This window comes from Fundulus heteroclitus, chromosome 9, assembly GCF_011125445.2.
Source record: "Fundulus heteroclitus isolate FHET01 chromosome 9, MU-UCD_Fhet_4.1, whole genome shotgun sequence".
NCBI classification, from domain to species: domain Eukaryota; kingdom Metazoa; phylum Chordata; class Actinopteri; order Cyprinodontiformes; family Fundulidae; genus Fundulus; species Fundulus heteroclitus.
The window spans coordinates 4,872,203-4,895,656 of NC_046369.1; the positions used below are offsets into that span (position 1 = coordinate 4,872,203).

General features: G+C 40.9%; 1 protein-coding gene across 3 annotated transcripts in view; it reads left to right on the forward strand.

The window, feature by feature from the left end:
• Window positions 1-23,454, forward strand: part of ddah1 (dimethylarginine dimethylaminohydrolase 1) — an 83,142-nt gene that overhangs the window by 38,026 nt on the left and 21,662 nt on the right. For all 3 annotated transcript variants that reach the window (XM_036140888.1, XM_036140887.1, XM_012878058.3), the window contains one exon: window positions 20,507-20,606. In XM_036140888.1, coding sequence (XP_035996781.1) covers window positions 20,507-20,606 — 100 coding nt within the window. The remainder of the gene's footprint in view (window positions 1-20,506; window positions 20,607-23,454) is intronic.

Consider the following 23,454-nt stretch of genomic DNA (forward strand, 5'->3'; position numbering starts at 1 on the left):
ACTGTCCCATGGTGGAGACAGAACCAAACTCTCCTCTAAATGAACATCTCTGATATGTCTCTGCAGTTTTTTAGTGGAACCTTCTTTTAAAGTTATTCTCTTTCTGCAGTGAAGTAATGCTGCCTTTTTGTACCCAACATCTTTAAACGGCAACCAGGTGCCTTGTTTTGCCACTACGTCACACAGCGGAGTCTCTCTGATTGGTTGACATCCATCTGCAGAGGTTCAGATTTTCCAACTCTTGCGTCGGCCGCTCTAGAGGCGCTTAATGATGCGCTGCGAGACGCTGCAAGACGCCTCGAAGCCCCCGGAAGCACGTCCACCGTAGACCTTTTCACCTAAACCCAATGCCCTTGATGCTGAAAAAGCATTTGGTCGGGACGCAGGATAAGTCAGATAAAAATGAGAGGGTTTAAAAAAAAAAATAAAAATTTAGACTACATGTAAAATAATTTAGATCCCCAGTAATGAAAAGCCAAATTGACACTCAATAAACTATCCAGGTGCAACATTACCTCCAATGTGTTGTTTCGCTCGATGTTTTCAACGCTGGTGAGGATGTGACACTCCAAAGGCATATCATGTGTTTCACACCATGCACGCCGGTGTGCCGCGCGCCCCGAGCCGGGGTCCGAACACAGCCCCCACCCTGTCATAAACAAGTTTAATTTAGCTTCTTCAAAGGGATTTGTCTTCATGTACTGTATAGCGATGACCTGTGACTCACTGACAGAGGTATTTGTCTAATCATTGGCACCAAGTCAGCACGCTTGCATGAGTACCTCAGCAGCTGTTGATTGGACAGTTGCACAGCGCATGCATGCTTAACTGATTATGTCAAGGCTCTGTGAGTTTGTACTTTCCCTGTGATTCGCTGCTGGGGTCCCCGCTGCTGAACTCTGTGGCCTTGTCCCTGTAAGGCAGCGGTCTAGGCGTGCTTTTTCTTCGTGTTTGCCATAACGAGGGCACCAAAATGTAGGACGTAAGCATGCAACATCAAAGATCTAGATGACTCAATAAGTATTGCATTTCAGACACGGAGCCTGGGCCTTAACAGCCTTGAATATCCCTGACGTGCCTTTGGTTGACACTACAGATGAAGCATGTGAGTTTTCTGTCAGGCTCCTCTATTGCATTCGCAAAGCAATTTCCTTTTTTAGGCTTTTAAGGAGGGTGAAAGACGTTTATACCATGAGTTATTTTAGTTAGACAAGAAACTAAAAAGATCATAAATGCAAATGTGGCAAAAGTGTTTGCATTCCTAGTTGAGATATGTACAAATATATAAATTAAATACTTTTTGAGTGCAGTGGTGCATTATCACGCTTTAAAATATAGAAGTTATAAAATAGGTACATGTATTTGGTGCTAAAAAAGTCAGATATGAAAGAGTTGTTTTTAAGTAAAGTTTAAATCTAAAGACACAGTTGATGGGAACTAACCCCTTTAAAATAAATCTATAATCAGACTTTTTACTTGATTAGAGCTTCTACAAACATGTAATTAGCAGTCTATAACTTTTAGTTTCCCAAAAACGACACGACACAGTGGCCCATTTCCCTTGGCTTCTCTTCAAAATGGGAAAACCAAGAGATCAGAAAATACCTGAGCCCTAAGCTGGGCGGGGGGGGGGGGGGGGGGGGGGGGGAATCCAAGTTGCCACCGGGTGCTGCTATAAGTATGGTAAGCAAGTTTTAACGTCTCCCCTGCTTACTCTCAGACAACTGCAGCAATGAGCTGCGTCATGGTCATCAAGTGTCAGCAACAACATTTAGTTGTCAGGAAGTTGTGTGCTGGTATGAGCATGTTTGTCTTCCAGAGGACCCGTTAAACATTTTAGAGGATGGTATAATATTATTTGACATTTTTAATGACTAACCTTTTAGACCCCACCAGGAAACGGAACACAACGCATAAAGTTAACTGGTAACTAAAACTTGTGAGAGTGAGCTAAAAAAAAAAGTGCTTGAGAGAGGATAGGTCAAAGATCACCTTCTTTTTGTATCCAAGCGTACTCTAAATGCAGTCCTACTGGCAATGGGGTATGGCAAAAGTGCTTTTCCCACTGAATAAATGTACCTAAAGTATATTGTGAAATAAATGGTTAGGCTGCTGCAATGAGAGATAGAATTTATAATGTTTTCACTCGTCTATAGCAGTGGAAAAAGTCTGTATCTGTATGTTTCCACGTCTCTAAAAGTGACAGATTTGCCAAATTTTCTTATGCAATTGACATTGATTTTATTCATAAACCCAAAACGTATTTGCTTGGATGCTCTTGGATATAAAACCTCAATAGCCCTTCCTTAGAAGCATCATATCCTTCTATGGAAAAGACCACTGAGGTATACTGCTGTCAGTGTGGGCTCAACAACTTTCCAGACGACCGTATATGTTTGCCTAAGTGGTGCAGAAACGTTAAGAATTGCAAAGCCTTTGCATCAGTGGTTGCTTGAATTTCAACAAGGTTTCACCTCAGACCACCAGCAGCAGGTTCTGCGTGTGTGTGTGTTGATAGCAAGGGTTGGGAAAATGGTGCAATGTTGGATCAAGCAGAGTAACGGTGGAATTTCCTTCATCATTCACCTCAGGCTTTCCCAGACCGCACCAGAATCATCATTTCTTCATGATAACAAAGACTCACCAGCTGGCGGAAATATTCGTCCCTAAAACTAAACCCGGCTCGCTCGGCGCACCTAAACAAAGACAAGCATGTCTGCTCATACTCCCAACACACATACTCTAAAGCACTGAGACCCTTATAAGGTAAAATCACACGTAGGTTAAAGTGAATTTGTTCTAAGGTGGCTTTGGTATTTGCGTCTGAAAAAGGCATCAGCTACCCAGAAATGACTGTTTATATTTCTCTGCTTCCCATTATGCATTCTGTGACTCTGAATGTCCGGTTACTGGCACTACGTAAAAGCACGACTACTTTCTTTTAAACGGTTTTCCCCATTTCATTTATGGTAAATGATTCAGCAGAGACTGACAAAAATGGACGTTTTGGGTGCCTGGATGTGAACAACATTTTTGCTTTTGTTTAAGAGGATGTGAGGAAGTTTAATTTTGTCGATCAATATTTGCTTCTTTGTGTTTTATTGCAGCATTTAGATAGTTAGGTGCAATATGCATGCATGGAGCAAAGTTATTCTAGGGTAGGGTTGGAGCAGACTTTAAGATTTGACTCAATAAGCTTTGACTTTTTCTGGAACAGTTCAATCTGTTGCCCTCTGTGCTTGCGTTCATGTCTTTATGTGTATTAATACCTTACACACCATGATTTGTAGTCAATCATGTCTAATCATTTATATTTAGTAAACCCCAATGGAGTAAGACACCTACAGCTGTTCCACAATGCCCCAGTCATCTCTTTTTTTTATCACTATCAAGCAATTATGGACTCCAGCGAGAGCTCTGCAAGTTACTCAGCACAAACAAACACACTTAACCTGATTAGCAAACCAAATGGATCAACTTTATTTATATTCCAGAATATTGCTCAAAGCAGAGAGCCATGTAATTGCTTTATGCTGTCGAAAACTGCCACAAGCACAACCGCAGTGCACCGTGAAGGACTTCTGATTCATTAAATATATGAAAGCTAAAGTCTGAATTGAGATTTCTGTTGGTAGAAAGGTAAATTAGTGAGCTGTCTCTTAAGCACTAGCTGATTCAGCTTTTTTATGTTCAGTGAAAGGTGTATGTCACTGGTTAGTGGTTTGGGTTTTCAGTTTACTGGCATTTAAAGGTAGAGTTCAATTTAAAAATAGAGCTCAAACATAAGCCTTCTCTGCAGCTTGATCACCACGTGAACCAGCCTGCTACCAATTTATCTGTTTTTTTTTGGGAAGTGTCGAGACATTTTGCAGCTCTCACAAGTCGTGTTTTTCCACTCATATGGACCAGTCGTACAGAATCAGTGCAGTTGTGACTTAGATGTTGAAGCTGTGACGCAGTAAAAATGATACTTAGGTTGTTTTCACACCGGAAAATAACAATTCGGATAGATTATGGACCAGAATGCAAATGTTCAGCTGTCGCGGTTTTAGAGCACGCTGCGCTTTGTCAAACGAACCAAACCATTTGACCAAGCTGTTAAAAAAAAATAACCGGTTGCCTTTTTAAGCTATCCTGTCCGTGAATACGGTCTACCTGTGTCTTCAAACTGGTAAAAATCACTGCAATTCACTTCATCTGTGTGAAAGTCTCTTTATTGTAAGCAAATGGTATTACTGTTAATCTTATCTGTTGTTCATTGTGTAGAATGTTCATGGATAGGTCTTCCTTTTAAAGGAGCTCTCTGACCTTAACCCGATTAAACAAACAATAAAAAATTGAAATACAAGGCGATCTCGTTATAAATACATCTGTTTTGTGAATGTTTAGTAGAGAACATTAGTGCACAAACAGCAAATTTATCTCAACCAAATTGGTTGACAAACGGCACTCACGATTTCAGACAAAAACACCATCAGACAAGCAGCTGACATACAGCAGGAGTAACAAAGACGCACACCGCCACCTGCCCAGCTAGAAAGACATGCAGCTTCAAGGGAACAGTGGTTGTAGGACTGGAAACAAATGCACCCCACACTTTTCAGATTTCAATTTCTCAGCCACTTTTGAACAACACATCCTTTTTCCAGCTCTTCACAACTCTCCATTTTGAGTTTTCTTCAGTTGATTGTGGCAGAGGACTTTTACGCAGTGTTACATGGTTCCACTCCGCTGTCGCTGCAAAACACATTTATGTTTCACCACTTGGGCTCAAAAATTGGCTCTATTGATTGAATGAATAACATTTTATGCACAATTGTGACCAATTCGGAAAAAAAAAAAACTGAAAAGAGAAATGCGTCCAATCAAACTGGGTCTGTTCAAATAGAAATCACAGAACCTGGCAGTACCAGTATTTACACTTTTTAGTGTTCCCTGCACACACGTAGAAGACTTACAGAGATGGGAAATATTTGAAGCGCACAGTTTGCACGTACAGCCTGATCATCGACACTGTCTGTAGAATTCCCTCACAGAAGGATTCATGGTGTTTTCTCTTGAATTGGACCACAGCAACAGTCAGGTTTGTACCAAGTCATGCATTTTTTGTTAACTTAAGTTTCCGTGTCGGAGCAAAGGCTCAGCCGGGGGCTATTTTCGTACTACCTCCGTTCGCCCAATGAAATTACACCGTCCAGTATCCAGAGAATGTGAAAAATGGCTAGGTTTTAAGAGCTTGTGAAGAGCACTGCATGTTATCAGATGGAAGAGGCTTATTGAGAGGAGGGGCTGGGATGAAACGTGATCCACTTCTGTTACAGCAAAGTGAAGGACGAGGGCGAGATTGAAATGCTTCCTCGAGTTATTGCTGCTTTTCTAATCTGCTGTTCACCTATAGCAGATGCCAGGAATTCACCTCAGCACCACTTCATTTACACTGTGTTAAATCTGATGTGGAGCTTGTGTCTTAGCTAAAAAAAAGGGAAGATTTCAAACACCAATTTGTACAATCCGAATAAGAATCAGATGTGTGTAAAAGAAGAATATGCTTGTCAAACTAAAACTACAACCTGGATTAAATTGCAGAGGTACAGTATGATATTACATTGGAGTTGGCATGAATGTGGGATTAAACTAAGCAATTACTACCCAATTATGCTCCATCCTTTTTTGTGATTTAATCAATAATTTTGTTAATGGTTAATGTTTGGGCTCACATAACATTGACAAATGCTGCTCAAATCCTTGCATATACAGAGTATATAATTACATATTACTTATACACAGTGACATGCTTGTATAACACAGACGTGACAGGTAGTACTAGTCAAAATGTATGACTAAAAGTGGAAAGCATATTATGGCTTGATTCTACTGTGGAGACCATTTTGATGCGTATCATGAGGCTCCTTGGCAAGAACACTGGGAAAATGTTACCTTGATGCTAAAATGAAAACTTTTTTCTACAGTTTTCTCTCCAAATTGACTTAATGTTTTGGACCAGTGTAATACTCTGTTTTCTAGAGACTTTTGACTGTTGACCCAAAACAGTACAAAAAGGCCAGGGAAAAATTTTTCCACTTTTTTTATGCTCCCAAAACTGGGTACAAGACAAGCAAATATTCAAAAGTATAAAATGAAGGGAACAGGCTGTTTGCACTATCACTCTTAACCATGTGCCTAAATACTGTATATACTGTAGAGACATCTGCGCTAAGTGTGAAGGCAAATTTCCACAGCTGAAAATGGCAGAGCTAAGATCCATACCGGCAATCAGGTGATGGCTTGCCATGCAGACATCGTAGCGGTGTACAAAGCTGACAAGGAGTCAGTGACGATGGACCTGGTGCTCCCAAGCCAAATCAACATTGAGAACGAGAAAGTGAAGAAGCTCCAGAAATACCGAGACCTCAGAGAAGACAAAGATAAGTTGTGGAAAGCTGAGGCCTCAGCAGTAGCAGCAATCAGCAAGGCACTCAGAGTCTTGTCACTCCACTCTGCAAGACTGGCTTGTGCAATTTTCTGACAGAAACATCTGCGATCTCTCTCCAGAAGAGCACATTCTTTAGAAACACCTTCAAGCTCTTAGGCTGCATTTATTTGTGAAATTATTGTTATGCAACACAGTTGCTCCAATGCCAACCTGAGACATATCGCTCTTCAGCAGGAGCTCTGAATTCAAATCAGGATGAAAATACCTGCCACAATTAACATATCTGGTCACTCAAACCCATTTGTGTTGCTTTTGAATTCCTTTACTGTAATCCTTATTACATGCTGTTAATATTTTCATTGAAACCTTAATAGATTTGAAAGTTTTATAATCGACGGTGTAGTTCCAGCCCTTGAAATACTTCTCAGATATTTCCCATCAGTGTCCCTTGGTCCAGACAGGGTAGGGGTCATGGCTGGTGTGGATTATCATTTTTCTTCCTTTTTTTTTCATGGGGCTCAGTCACAGATGACTGCTATCCCCCTAAGTGTCTGGAAAGTGTGCCGTTTCCATTACAGCCTGTCTCCTTTTACTGCAGCAGTGGCGTGTTTGTGCGTGGAGGGCCAAGGTTTAGAGGCAAGCCCTGTGGCCTTCGAAGCTTTTGTGTGTGTTTGTGCACAAGGAGTCAGTAAGTCTCCCCTAGTCACACACATGGGTTACATGTGGGGCTTCAAAGACGTAGCGAGTCACTTTGACAACTGGCAGTCGGTTATCGCTGACAGGAAAGGAGAAGGAGGCTGCCAGGGACTGGGTTCCAGCTAGTTATCTGGGTGACTGTTGTTGCTAAGAAGTGGGATAAAAGGGGAACGCCATGCAAGAGAAATACCAAAGTATATCACCATTTCGAGCTACAACATGCAGTCACCCTCAGACATTGATGCACACCTAGAAATTTGAGTTTCACCACGAAAGATAAATGCTCTGGGTCAGTAGCTACTGTGTTATTATGCACAAAATTTCATGATCGGATTGAAATGCATTCGGATTAAAAACCAAAACATAATCGGATTGTACCGTTTATATGGGCACACAATCAATTAATCCGATCAGAATGCACATTTTTATGCACCTGGCTTTATTTAGAATACAACTACTCTGACATGTGCAGTTATCAAATTTCCCTATTAAAACACAGAAGAACAATTTCCAAATTTGCTGATCAACAGAAAATAGTATTGTACGAGTTTGTTTGTCTCCCAGCTGTCCAGGGTGGACTTGTGCAAGGTTGTAATTACGGTTGAGTCGTTGCTGAATAAATAACAATTTTGAGCTCTTTTAATGATATTGTACCTTTCCTATGGAACGATATTTATTCAAGAAATGGAAAAATATTGCTGAATATGAATGACAATTTAATTATGCATCCCTGCTACTAGCAACTGTTGGTACAAACCCATCCCCAAAATCAAAGGAGAGGTTTTGTGATGCAACAAGGTTAAAAAGGTTCTATGTACACTGATTATTATCAGTAAGTGTTTATATATAGAGCCATTTTCATACACAGGGAAGGCAACACAAAGTGCTTTATTGAGGGAAAATCAGGAGGCAATAACAAACAACAACTAATAGCTCACTTAACCTCTAAATGGATGAGTTATAAGGTGGAAATTTGGCAAATAGGATATTCCTGGTTTATAATTGACCACAGTGGTCATTATCCGTCAAAAAAAATCAAAATAGGATCATGTGGGCTGATTCAGGACCGATTTAAAGCTGATTCTGATAAAAAAGGTCTCAGAATACACAGTGTGTCGCAGGTCGTTGCATTTGGGAATTCATGAGATTTGAAACCTTTCAATTATCCATCTATTATCTGTACCTACTTATTCGGGGAGAGTTGCATGGGGTGGTGCGTATCTCCAGCTATCATTGGGTGAGAGATCCTGGACAGGTCAACAGACCATCACAGAGACACATGGGACAAACAACCATGCGCGCACACACACACTCACAACTAAGGGTAATTCAGAGAGACCAATTAACCTACTAGTCATGTTTGAAGACTTTGGGAGGAAACCGGAGTACCCTGAGAGAACCCACACATGCACAGGGATGCATGTAAACTCTATGGAGAAAGACCCTAGGACGAAGCTAGAACCTAGGGCCTTCTTGCTGCAAAGCAGCATCTATAACTTGCAATTATCAATAACTATTTGTTGATTGAAAGAGTCTCTTATTCTCTCAAAGCTAACAATGAAGCATTAAAAATTGTCAGAAATCTGAATGTTTTTTTTTTTTTAAATTTCAACATTGCACACAATGGTGTGTGAGTGCATACAAGGTTCCTGAGAAGGTTCTTTGACACATAGAAACAAAGTAAAAATAAAAAAGTGCAGGCCCAGATTAATGAAAACTACTACTACTACTTATTTGAAATGGGTACTTAGGTGACTTCTGGTGCAGATATTAACTCTGGCTTTGCAGTTACAAGTTGTGCACAGGCTGCTTTGTCAGAATGAAGCTGTTTTAATTTTTTGCTAACAGACAGTCGAAGACGCAAAGGTAAATTCAAGGGCGCACACAGTCTACAATATGTTAATTCTCAGTATTTACAGTGCAAATGCACTTGAAGTGCTTTAATACACATCCAGGACAACACAGTTTTTCAGCACTTGTCAACTGATGTTTCTATTAGTACAAGATGATTCATGCCGAGCTGATTTGAGTACTTTTATGACTAAGGCATGTTAAGTTTCTCTGACCCATCAGGCATTGTTAGTCACCTCTGTAGTATCCCTGCTGATTTTCTGAGCCAGCCCTGCTGTTTTAACTTTAGCACTTGACCTCCTAATTCGGTCTGTAAGAAGGGAAAAAAAAGTCTTTCTTCTGGGAAAGCCCTTCATTAACATTTATGGGAAACCTTTTGGCTCATCGTTTTTTTTCTTTTCTGCAATAAACACAAGCTTGCTTTTCTCATTTTTTCCATACCAGGCTGTCCGATATGTCTAACTTCACATACTGTGAAGGTTCTCCTGGGAAAGCCCTTTTAATCGGGCGTTAATCAATACCATGCCTGGCAAACTGTTTTTCCTCTTTTGGGATTACTTCCAATTTCATTCTTTGGAAAGTGTGGGTGTAACTGTGGTGTTATGATAGGTTTTTCTCCTCTCTACAGAGTGTACTTTTTCCATTTTTGCCACTTTTATGGAACTCTGGACAGAGCAGAAGCGAACATCTGCTGGAACACCTCAACAATGAGAAGAATGCAGATGTGAAAGTACATCCGCAGATTTTCTTTCAGCCCAGGCAGTTTGCACAGCTTCATATTGACTCAAATGCATAAATATCTATGCCATTTTAGACAAATCATGGGTTGCATTTTTCCTAATGCGGAAAAACAGTTGCTCTGCTTTGCCACATTCTTATGTACACCTGTTTGACTGCTTGGCCTTATAAACAGCAAATCACAATGGCAGCACCTCAGTGCAGTTACCTTTCTAGACGTGGTTAAAAAGACTCACTGAACTTAGGCCTAGGATCAGAATGAGGAAGAAGGGGGATATGGCTTCATGTGACAACAGCTCTGATTTCTCAGATCACAGAGACAATTCCCGTTAAATTGCCCTGCAACATGGAGGACACCCCGTTGGATGCATGCCATAAAGTATAGTAGGTACACTAGCATTGTGTACCTAATAAAGTGGCCGGTGAGTGTACGTAATGTAGAGAGAAATAACAGCGTCAGAACACATGGTGAGAGGGGTTTTAACAGGAACAGTTTGTTTCTCACGTACTCCTCCTACATACTAAGGTTCAAATTCTCCCATCGGACTCTCTTTGTCCTCCCTCTGGCTTCCCTGACCTTTGAGCTTGGGATTCCTCACTTTCACTGGAAGCCACTGCCATACATAAAGAGGACTCCCTTTGTGGGAGGAAAGAGTGAAAGAGGGGAATCCTGAAAGGAAAACTTAAACTTTTGCATGACTCACTCAAGCTTTTTCTCTTAGCTCTCTACTCCCCAAACGCCAAGCATATTTCTCCTCGCCTTGAAAGGCCGCGGTACGTCCGATAAATCCAGGCAAACCTTCGCAGACTCTGGACATTCTGTTCTCTGCCCCGTTTTAGGCCTCACAAGTTTTGAAAAAGCTAAACTGTGTCAGAGCTCGGGGTATTTTTACTTTAGATTTCCAGGGGCCTCCAGAAAATGGAACTAAAACAAACACAGTGGGGATTCCTACTGAAACCGTCTCAATTGAAACGTCTTTTGGTACACGTGAGACACATGTCAAGCTTTGTTCCTGTTAAGGATAATAGGAGTTGTTTGGCCAGAACTCTGGGAAAGCTTCACAGGCTTTAGGAAAATATTTCTTGTGACAGTTGTCAGGAATTCCACTTTCCATTAAACTGTGAGTTGTTTAGCAGCTTACAAAAACTTCGTTTTTTCAGATGTCTCCCGAAGCCTGAATTGTTGTGCTGTCACATATCATTGTACTGCTTTAGATTTTATAACTAGAAATTCATTTAAATTAATTTCAAGTTTATTATATAAAGCAAACAAATTGTTTACATTTAAAAGAAGAAAGCAGGATTAAATCTGTACTTTGAGGTCACCTTGGTTATGCTTTTGCATATCTGCTTTGCCTTAAAATAGTGTAGAAAGATGTGTACCTTTAAGTAAACAATGCTTCAGAATCACATCTCCATGCATAGCATACTGTACTAAACACAATTTTATTTCAAGCAAAGCCAGGCTACACCAAAGTATTTTTCTAAGAGGTTATAACATTCTGCTGCCTGAGTGTCAAAACTCAGGGATTCCTTATGCACAATAGCTTCTTAATACCCTTAGCAATGACCCAGTAACAAATGCAGCAGCATGCATGTGCTCAGTCTACACTGATAAAGATTCATACCCCTCAGGATGATGATTTGTTGGATCAGCTCAAACACACCTTATTAAACTACATTTATCCTTCTTCTCCAGATCATTAAGTGTGGTTAAAAAATAAAAATTCGAGTGCACTTTTTGACGAATGTGAGCGCACACACACAGCTGCCACTGCTGACATTTTATCAATCTGCATTGTTGCAAAAGTAGGCAGCTTTTTTTCCGCACAAACATCAATTTAGCATAAAAATTTGGCCTTGTATTTGGTGCATTTATAAATCTCCCCTCCTGTGGTAGCAATGCTTTTAAAGAGCTATTGTTTTATAGGACGTGTTTTGCCAAGCGGTAATGAAATGTACTTCTCCATGAGACGCAGTAGTTTATTGGTTTTCCCACTTGTTTGGGTACAGAGGTTCAGTATGCAGGGGGTCAGATCCAATAAACATGGATGAGTCCATGCCAGGCAGAGATATGTTTGCAGAAGCCCCCCCAATGTTTTTCTCCACAGCAGAGGCTCAGGTCCATTCATAACCTGCTCTCTCTATAACCCGACTGTCCAGCGGTTCCTAGCCTGCAGCTCTGCTGTGTTTGTGGAGCCATGGCATGGAGGGTTAAGCAGAAGCATATCTCTGCAGCCCCGCTGATCAGTGCAAGTCCTTTATTTGCTCTGGGACACACACTGGACTTGTCAAACATACTCATATTTCTGTTTATTTTTGTAGTTCTCAACTCTGCCTCGCCGTCTACGTGGGCCACACAGTGACCAGCTGGGTGTAATAGAACAAAATGTTCATTGAGGAATATGGTTCTTTTATCTTGTCTTTCAACGTTTTTTTAATGGTTTTAATTCATTTGACCTGTAAGACACATTTAACAAACACCTTTAACCATTTCTTAATTATCCTCAAATATTTGTTCCGCTTAGAAATGAGTTGTCCTGATAACTGCTGACTCATAGGTTTACGGGAGATACAGTGCCTTGCAACTTTGTGTGAGATTTCGCTTTGTGCTTATCGCATGCATTTTCTTGCAGAAGGATATTTTAAAGAGAAAAAACAGGCTTCCAAAATGTATAATGGCATGAAAAAGTGTTTTACTCACTCTTGATTTCATATTTTTTGTAATTTTGTCACACTTAAATGTTTCAGAACATCAAGCAACTTTAAATATTAGTCAAAGACAACACAAGTGAATGGAAAATGCAGTTTTCAAGTGACAGTTTTTATTATTAAGGGAGGAAACCAATCCAAAACTGCATAGCCCTGTGTGAAAAAGTGAATGTCCCTAAACCTAACAAGTGGCTGGGCCACCTTCAGCAACAACAACTACAATCAGGCGTTTCTGATAATTTGCCTTGGGAAAACAGACCTGCTTTTATGCATGGCAATGTTTCATGACCATAGTCTGTGATCATCTACATTGTATCTTTCACTTTGTGCAACAAATTTTGAAAGGGTGACCGCATATAACACAGAAGAACTACAATATCGTAGTTTATCTGTGCACCCTATAGGGGTGCCCTGAAGTTTACAGCATCCCTTATCCGATCTTTAAGTTGCTACCTCCTTTAGACATTGAAAAAAACTGCCCCTGATAAACATTTTGCGAAGCGAGTCGGGGACCGGCCTCTCAACGAACAAATGGAACCATCTCTTTGGCATCAGAGGCGCGGCACCTCAAAGGTTCATATCGCCTAATCCATTTTGCTTTTACATAGCTAAAGAGATCTGTGTATGCATTGTGAATTCCACTTAGTTGATTGCCCTGCACTGGAACCATTATTCCAATTCTGTTCCCTATTACTCTTTGAACTTTGCATTAAGACTTCGATATCACTTGCTTTCATCATCGGTGTCTAAACTCTCCAGCCAAAGTTTCAGTTATGACGCACAAAGTGCATGCGTCAGGCATATGTCTGCGTTATTGGAATGAAAACGGTTTTGTCTTGACCTCAGGTGTTTCATCATGTCGTTTGACGTTTTACCGGCGGTGGGGTTTGTGCTTCAGGGTGCTGTGACGATCGGACTTCTTTGGTGAACGGTGATGTTTTCAAGCTAGTTCTTTTTTGTTCTTAAAACCTTTTCATGTCCGGATTGTCATGTCTTGATTTCTGTTGTAACTGTCTCCAGTAATATGCTTGTGCTTTGCATGATATTTCTCATGGGGATGGGTTTTTTTCAAGGGCATGCCTAAACTAAATGAAAACCGTAAATCATTGTTACGAAACCTGTCTGGTAGTTGTTTTTTTTTATGAATGTCATAATTTGGCAAAACGATGACGCTTAACGGTCGTTAATCCCATTTATGTTTGGGTCTGAGAGGAATGCTGTGTCCCCATTATACTGGAGCGTGGGACTCTGTTGTCTTGTCCAGGGAGGCTGGGATGACCCTCGGGAATGCTATTGTTGTGCTCTCAATTCCCTTTTTCCAAGCGAGCCGTGCTCGACCACACTGATGGTCCTCTTTAGCAGAATGCGATATCCACGGGTACCAGGGGCAAGAGAGGGGAGAATTGCTCCATAAAAAGGCCCAAATAAAAGGCCGTTCTCTCTGCTCCGTCTCTGCTGTCCTGTGCTGGAATGGCAGGAATGTGGCAAGCAGACCGGCTGGCCCTCAGAGCCTCCGGCCTCCAGAGCATTTTAAAAGGCCTTTTTCATTCAAAGCAGGGTGCTGACTAACAGCATGTCGCCTGGCCAAGCACTCATGGGGGAATCGAGGAGAGTTGAAAAGAAAAAAAAAGAAAAGAAAAGGATGGCTGGAGGGAAGAGGAGGACTGGCAAAGTGAGTTGGCACCTAGGCAGACTTGGGTATTGGATGTCCCTAACAGTGAGAGATAATGTCCACTCTCCATGAGAAGTCGCTCTAGAAGCATTCTTTAACTCACCGAGAGGGACCAGCGAGGATAGAGGGAATGCAAGAGGAAAACAAAGAGCTGAAGGAGGTGAGGAAAAGATAAACAGGTTGGACGTTCTCAACGGAAAAAGACATGTTGGAAGGAGGACATTATAAAGTTCAAATGCCTTTGTTGCTTTTGTCCTTAATAAGAAGGCAAATCAACAGTTACTCCAAGAATTAAACACTGCTCAGTAGTGTATGTAACATATGAACTTAACAGATACTTTGTTCAAATGTTTTATTTGCCTAATGGACTTCATAAGTGACCATTTTTTATACTTTCTGACTTTCTGACTCACTACCTTAGATTACTTTTTTGTGACATTTTTTCCCCCCAGATGATTCAACTAGTTTTAAAATCTGACAAAAACAACCCGAGTGAATATCTCCAGTGTAATTTCCTTTTATGGAGAATGAAAAGCTACCCGAGCCGGATATGTCCGATGTGAAGCAGTAAAAACCTCCATTGTTAAGTCATAAATGAACTACGATAAATCTTACGGGATGCTGATGTTAATTTAACTAGCCACACTTTGACCTGATTATTTCCAAACCTGTAGAATCAAGAAGCCATCTAAACAGAATCTGTCCAACAACAATTAGGCTAAATGACCAAGAACAGAGACAAAGCCTATGACTTTGTACTCCAGCAAATAACACTGATGGTCATTATCCAGAAATGGAGAAAAAACAGTAACAGTGGTGAACATTGGCCGACCTGCAGCATTTGCTCCAAGCATGGTGCAACGACTCGTCCAGGAGGTCACAAAATAACCCAGAAAAAAACAACAATAACACAACACTGCAGGCCTCACTTGTCGATTTAAACTCTCCATAAGAGAGTTTAAAGGCACAAACTACCACCGAACAAGAAGGACCCAAAGGTTCATCTCATATTTGTTTAAAAACATTCTTATGATCCCTACGATTTTTGAGAAAATATCCTTTAAACCAATTAAACACAAAAAGTAATTAATATTGTTGAAGGGGTATATTCAAAGTCTGGATTTAAATCACAATTGGAAGTTCTGTGACCTTAAATGGTGTTGAAGCAAAACAATTCCGCAACGTTCTCACGTGAGCTCACATTTTTTGACAAGCATGTGGGGCTAAGGAGGAGAATCTGGGAAAGGCATACATTCTTTCCTTTAAACTGAGAATGTAGTTATATTTGGGGGAAAAAAAGAAGTTGCTTTCAGCTGGAGCACACCTGCTGGTTTCTTCTGACAGGAGCTTAACTTTGATTTTAGCACTGCGTGTAGGACAAAAAGAAAGTTACAAGCTAAGGTTGTACTTGTGTAAGATGTAATATAGTATAACATAAATCACCTCATTCTAAACATGATAATGTATTGGGATATGCACGTTTTGAATGACATGTCAGTGTCCTTTTGCAATGTTGTGTACAAAGATGATCAGTGTGCATTCAAAGTTGCTCATGAAACATTGGGTCGCAGTGCTACTCTCATGCATCTTGCCTGGTTTTAGTTGTTTATTGGGGCTGGCTGGTTGGTTTCTACATTCTGCTCTGCTCTGCTCAGAGATTTCCACTTAGGCTTCTCAGGAAGTGTGGTTGGCCAGTGCACCCAACTTAATCTCTATCTAAAAAAAAAATCTAAATTAAAAACATAACGATGTCTGTTGAGTCTACCTGTATATATTGTCTGTGTGCATCCTGAGCCAGTGTCTTTCACCATTAAAAAAAAAAAAAAAAATCACAACGGTGACAATACAAGATTTTTGATTGCTGTGAGCAGATACACCTTCCATCATCATAATTACCTCCACTGGTTCCACCTGTCACCATGCCTTTGAGTACCTGCCTCCCACAGCCATTCTCTGGCAGATTGTCTTCAAGCCTAGAGCGATTTTCTTTCCAGCGTTAGTGTGCGTTGCCGGTTCTGACCTGGACTCCCGGTTTGGCTTGCCCTCGCTGGGTACCTCACTGACCTCTCATTTCTGGACACAACCTAGGACTGCTTTCTGACCACAATTCCTGCCCAGCCCTTTTTGGACCTGTCTGCCTTCTTCTGCCTGCTCCGTGTATGACCCAAGCCCGTCCAATAATGCTCTGCCCTCCGGTCTGTTCAGCTGTCGTCTCCTGCGCCGCGCAGCCTGCTGTCAGCCCTGCCTGTGTCCAGCTCCTTTCTGGATTTTTGCCCGCCAGCATCCAGAGTTTGTTTTCTGTTTTTGTTTATTAATAGACCTTTTAAGCGCAACACCTTGTCTGGCTCGAATATGTGGTTCTCTGATTTGCTGCTCATTAACCACTACTTTTTATGATGGCATCTTGAAAATAATGGAAAATATTCCCTTTTAATCCCGTCTACCCTTCACAGGTAATTACCAGACTTGTAAAATGAGCTATTCCCTATTTACCACAGTTGCCTCTATATGCTGGATTAAAGACTGATTCGGGTCAGGTTCTCTGGCCGTGTGCATGAGTGTGACACGCTGTGCACTCTAGTTCACCTACGTTGTTGAGTCTCCACCACCATTGGCGCCTTAGCGAGAGAATACAGGCTAACTATAATGTATATAAATTACTTACCTCAGAAGACCTAACGCCTCTAAACAAATGACCTGTGCAGTCGCAGCAACAGACGCTTTTCCTCTTCTCTGTGCACAAAACTGCTGTCATTTCAACTTGTCACCAGAGGGGGGCAGACTTCTGCAAAAACTCTGGAACTTGTGCTATGCTCCTTTAATTTGGAATAATGGTGGAACTGGAATAAATAAGATATGCCCTAATTTACTTCTTAACATGAACATTAATTCCTTATTGCATTTTACAGAAAAAAAATTGTACGTAAACTTTTCAGGCTTTTACAAACTGATTAATATGTGTCCAGATATGTTGCACAATCAAACCAGTGGTCATACATAACTCATGACTGTGTACATTTCCTTGGACTAAATTACTGAATATATGCCACTTTGTTGTTTTTAACCATCAACCCAAAATGTGTTACAACGTTCTGCCACCTTTGTTTTTATGACACATTAGGTCATATATGCCATTGTAACTACGGTAGTAATTAAAGGTTTTTTTCTTCATTAGACAAAACATTAAAAAGCCAGATGTGGATTAGGCACTTTGCCTCTTTCATTCTCACTTTTAATTTAAATTGGAACTTACATTTTATTTGCAAATGTTAAGTCAGCACACCTAAGAGATTAGATCCTGTGCTGCTGTGTGGCGAAGCAACCTGAACACACTTTGGGTCACATTACTTCCAGTGATGTCACAGGAAATGCTTGAGTGCTGAGAGAAGGGAGTCTCATTTAGTTTACAAAATTCCTAAGAAGAAAAATGCTGCAACCGGAGACAATGAGCCGTGCGATGAGGAAAAAGTGTTGAAAAAATCTCAATTCCACTATCTTTTAGTAGATTAATGAAATAGACCCAGCTTTTTCCACCACAGATGTGACCTTATTGAAGGAGAGACTCCCCAATATCACTGATTACACCGGAAAAATGTGCAAGGACTATGGATTACTCCTCTGAAATGACACACAAATACTAACGAGTAGATCAAGAAACACATTTTTTAGATTGCATTCTCATAATCTCATTCAACACATGTTTGATCTTTACTAAATGAAAACAGAAGGTGATTTGACAGTTCAAAAGTAAAAAAAAAAAAAAAACAACAACAAAAGATTGCTCGATTTGCTGCTACATGTACCTATTAATGGTGCACACTGTCACTTTCAGACAGGAGATTAAGAAACCCCTAACAAAGCCATGAACCCGCTTTCTGGAAGGACACAGAGTTCTTTCTGGATAACTGGAGCAAGAATATGAGTCGTTTTTATTTTTCCAAAAAGTAAATAAATCTGTTAAGATGGTATATTTTTCTCTAAGAGACATTTAAACCATCGGATAATCACAGCTTTTAAAGAAATCTGCAAAAATAGGGGAAAAACGAACATTATAAGCATAAATAATATCTTTCTATTACTACTACTAAGAAAATGAAAGTGGATGTGGTTTAATGGAGCTCCATCTTCCTGTCTGACAGTAGCAGGGAAGGCTGAGCATCTTTTCCTGCACAAGAACCTTCAGCACTGAGGCTCCCCAGAGGTGGTTCCCTCGCTGCTCCTTTCCTGTTTTTACACAAATGACCACATCTCAGCGAACCGTGAAAGTGAAAGTGAGATGGCAGATGACATCAGCGTCACTGGTCTGGTTCGGAGCTATCATGAGTCTGCATACAGACAAGTAGTGGATCAACTAGTCCTCACTCACCGCCTCATCGTCCTCAGCAACACTCAGTCTACTGTAGATCTCTTCCAATGGCTGTTCTTCAGACACAGTAACTGTTCGGAAGAAGGCCCAGCAGACCCTGCCCCTCCTCCAACAACTTAAAGAAGTACAACTTGTCAAGTGAGATGCTGGTCACATTCTAGACTGACATTGTTTCGGTTTGCTCTGTGTTTGTCCACAACCGTGTGGTTTGGGTCAGACACAAATGGGCCGAGGGTGAGGGACATGCTGCCGTAGCCTCATAACCGACAGGAAGTCTGTAATCCACGTGCACAAGACGCCAGGGACATTCTGCTGGAGGTGCCTGTCTCTAAGCAGAGCTGGGATTAGGGTGTTGAAGGTAGAACTGAAGTCCACAAAGTTGAGATGCTGGAGGATGAAATTGCATATTTAGAGTGTTGTCCACAGACCTGTTGGCCCTGTAGGCCAACTGTAGGGGATCAAGGGCATTCTGATGGCTTTGAGATGCTGGGAAACGACACTATGCTTGATTTCATTTTTCCATCAAATTTCTTTGATTACTTTTAAATTGTCTGTACACTCAAGTGAAGCTGAACTAAAGTTGCATTTCTTGTTTCTGTGCACAAAAGGGTAAACCTTGGCCAACACGTCTGACAAGAACAGGCAAAGCGTTGTTCAGAAATACCACAATCAGAGGAAATTACATATGTCCATTCAAAAGGGGGTGGGGGGGGGTGCAGTTTACCTGGGTGACCTCATGGTTTGGTGTTTTGCGGCTGAGGAGACGCAGAAGCAATACGTTGCCTAACATCATCCTGAGTAGTGGGCTGAGGTCATGGCGAGATAGGACTCGTGGAAACACTGACGCGCACGCTAACACGGCCAGTACTGGAAAACTACTCCCAGAGGAACCCCAAAAAACAGGACAGTAAAATCTCACTGGGCGGTCCGACGGGAGAGCAGAGCCGGCGGCAGCTTGCTGCGGCGTTTGTGTTTTGTAGAGATGACATGGAGGGCGAAATGTGGATTTCCTGTAACTTTCCGTCAGGTGAGGCGTATCAAAATATATCCTGATGTTGAACAGGTGGCATCGGTGGACTTCCTCCCTGTAAATTTATGAAAGGCAGGTGGTCCGAAACGGGAGGACAGGAAGAGGATTTCCTATGGTCTGTGCTGCTTTTTCGGCGCACCTATTTTCCCCGGTCGCTGCCTTGTAAAAGTTTTAACATGCTTCCTACTAAATGACATCATGACACGGCTCATTTAAATGATGTAATGGCAACCTGCGGGATAGAAAGTATTTACTTTCATTGCACTCGATTTCACCAGCTATCTTTTCTTAAATGTTCTGCTGAAAAGTTGAACCTGTGTATGTTTTTTTAGTGTCTGAGTCTTATTATCATATCATTCTGTAACATTGTGATTACTCCATCTGCAGTAGCTGCCCTAAGTCCCAGTCTGACTGATCGGAGTGGGATTTCATTGAATTTTGACTTGATTTGATTTTAGTAAAAAGCAGTAAAAAAAAGACAATACATCATTATTATTTAGTCTACATCGGCATTGTGACTGTGTCCCACTTAGCTGATTCACCAGTGACGGTCCTGATGAGTAAAATGACAATGACAGTATTAATATAGTTCTCCAACATGGGGTTTGGCGAGTGAAGAAAGCTGCTAAAATGCTCTTACAATGCATGAAGTCCAAATATCCAAAGCAGCATATCCTTCACTGTGAAAGGTGAAAAAGGCATAGCTTCTTTGGAAAACCCCAAATATGTGGTTTCAATTAAAATAATATGAAAGGTCTATTGTGCATTTTTGCAGGCAAACATAGATACAATTTTGACAACAGAAGGGTCACTGGGGTTGTGGCTATCATAAAGAAACTAAAGACCTTTGAAAAAGGCTTGGTTAGGACCCTGTTGTGAAGCTTGAGAGGGGGTTCAAGAAAGTTCTTGCTGGAAGGGCCTGCAAGAATTCAGAGACTGTAGTCTCAGTACTTCAGTTTTGTTTTATTAACAATTCATAATTTTGTTTGCGTCTTTGTGTTGTTTCAGACTGAGGTGATGAAAGAAGCTCTGAAGGATCTAAATTTGAACATAGTGGAAATGACTGATGAGAACGCGACTCTGGATGGAGGAGACGTTCTGTTCACAGGTAGGTTTCACTTATTTTGTGATTACACATACATTTCTAACATGATAATCCAAAATTTAAGTTAAAACGGGGGGTATTCTTATGTTTAACTGTGTCCAATTGTGGTTGACTCTCAAGTCATTAGAGTATTGAAAGAGTATTGATGGTATTGACCTATAATACACAGCTATTTTACAATTTAACCGTGCCAACTAAATATAAAATGCTAACCAGAAAAACCTTTGAGAAACAAATACACATTCTGTTTTAGTTTTTCTCAATTTGGTATTTCAGTCACAGATTATACAGTCATGTGTTTCAGAGGTTAATTTGTCCGAAGAAAATACTTTTTTAAAATAGCAACCTTTAAGTGGGTATTAAACATACTTTCTATTAAGCCCACATTTAAGTATTAAAATTTATTTCTTTTTTGGTCTGATGTAATATTCTAATCTTATGCCATTTTTCTCTGTTTGTAATTATTCTATATAATATGATTCACTTATTAAATTACTGAAATAAATGAGCTTTTCAGTGATAATCCAGACTGATTGATAATTTGGTATTCAGAAACAATAAAACTGTTGTGTCCAGTTTTCATTCATTTCTAGGTAGAAATTACATCATTGAATGCTGGCGTTTCACTGTTTCTAGGGTAAATAAACTGTAAAATACAATAAACTCAAAAGGTGACATTCTTTAAATGGAGACTTAATTTGTGTTTACTTTAGTCCACAGTTTGTCTGATAAGCATTGCTTCTTTTTTTTTTTTTTTTTTTTTTTTTTCCCCAGTGTCCTGTCTAGCAATGTGGCAATAAAAATTGATATCTTAATGCCAAATAGAGCTCGACAGATTTTACTTTCACAAGTGGAGCAAACAGCTTTCGCCATAATGCTCCGCTTGATTTGTGCGTGTAAATAGCTTTATTGTGATTCCTGCAGGGAGAATTTCAAATTATATGGACACTACAATGGGAAAGTAGGAGAGTAAAAGAAAAACAAGAAGAGAAAAAAAAAGAGAAAGAAGAGGTGAAAGAAAGAAGAGATAAAAGGAAGAGAATGATAAAACTTCCTCTGTCTGCTCCATCACCTGGAAAGAGACACAAAAAGAACAGCACAACCAACAGACATAAAGCAACAGATACAATCGTGTAACATCTTGATACCATTGCTAAATCATATGTATTATTATTTAAGCTGACATGTGTAATGTGATACCTAAAAAAAAAAAAGTAAAAGAAAGTAAATAAATTATAGCCTTTCTATATATAAGTGAACATTTAATACCTGGGACCCAGCACCTGTGGGAGATTGTGAGAGTGCACTAGTTTAGGTGAAAATTATCCAGAAGGAAATGGCTTGATAGTGATTGTGGAGAACCGAAGACCCACCTTCCCCGAGCACAGAGGCATGGGTCAGGGAACCCATAACCCCGGACTCCCAAAGGGGCCCCCAAAGCAGTGCGCCCGAGAGGGGCCTTCACAGGAAATCTGCAACCCCCCCCTGAGGAAAGAGGAGAGACGACCCCGAGGAAATCCCCCAGCCACCGCAATGCCGACGCCCTCAAGAGCCGCGGAGACGAGCCCGTGGGCTCCGCCGGCAGCCGGCCGCGCTGAAGTGGTCCTGGCCATGGGCCCTGGGGGCCAGAGGCCCCAGGGGCGCCCCGCCCCCGCGGCAGGGGCCCCGGCCGCCCCCCGGGGGGCCAGGCCCCGCGAAGCCACCGCCGGGAATGGGCCGGCGCCCAATAAGCATTGCTTCTAATGTAGTAAGCAAAAAAAAACTAATTTGACTTTATTAAAGTGTATCCATTTAGGTACATGGCATGACATCTGCTCATTCAAAAAAATTAAAAATAAACAGACCTTATCCACCACATTGATCTCAAGGTAAGAACGTAAACTTATCAGTGGCAGCCAAACAGGAAATTGTAGCGTTGAGTGAAAGAGAAGAGCTCCTACACTGCAAAAAGGGAACTAAAAGTAAGTTAATTTTTATTTAAATTAGTGTTTATGTCCTTGATTTGTCAGTGGAATACAATTTTTGCAATTAAAATAAGAACAATTCATCTCCATCATCTTATTTCAAGTGCAGTATATCCAATTATCTTATTTTAGGGGTCAAAATACTCATTCCATTAGCAGACAATCTTATTTACCTGCTCAAATCAAGGACAAATATACTAATTTCAAGAAAGTTTGACTTACTTTTAGTTCCCTTTTAGCAGTGTAAAGACCATATGTAAGCAGACAAGCCAGTGTATTTCAGCATATCTCCGTGTTTTGCGATTCTCTGGGAAAGCATTCTTGTGTGACCTCCATGAACTGGCGTTGCTGCACACCCACCAGAGTCTCACCTGTTGTAAAACTGCTGTGCACCGTCATGCGGGTCGCCAGAACCCACCACAGCTGTTAAAACGTGTTAGGCGGCAGCAAACACAACCGCCGAACACCGTGAACCGCAAAACGTGGTGGTCTATATTACACACAGAACATTGTGTTGCACATGCATGGAGATTTAAAATGTGGGTCAGTGGCGTCTTCCCTGCATGAGCCAGATGGAAAAAGTACAGTACACCTAATTGAGTTTCTAGACATTGGCTCTGTGGTGTCTTTCTTTTCAGCTGGAATCGGTTTCACATGGCAGGGTAAGGAACATTTCCTTCTGGCAGGGCCCAGACAAAATGCCTCGTATTGTAAAGGCTCTGCAGCTGCTTTCTTGCCAGAGATTTAAGGATTTTATGTTTTTTTAATTTTTTTGTATATACCCCACCGTGACTGCCCAGTGAGAATCACTGTGTTAAAACTGCCTGATTTGTTGCCTTCATTTCTGCTGACCTTACAAATTTAGGTTTAAAGATGTCTTTTTTTTT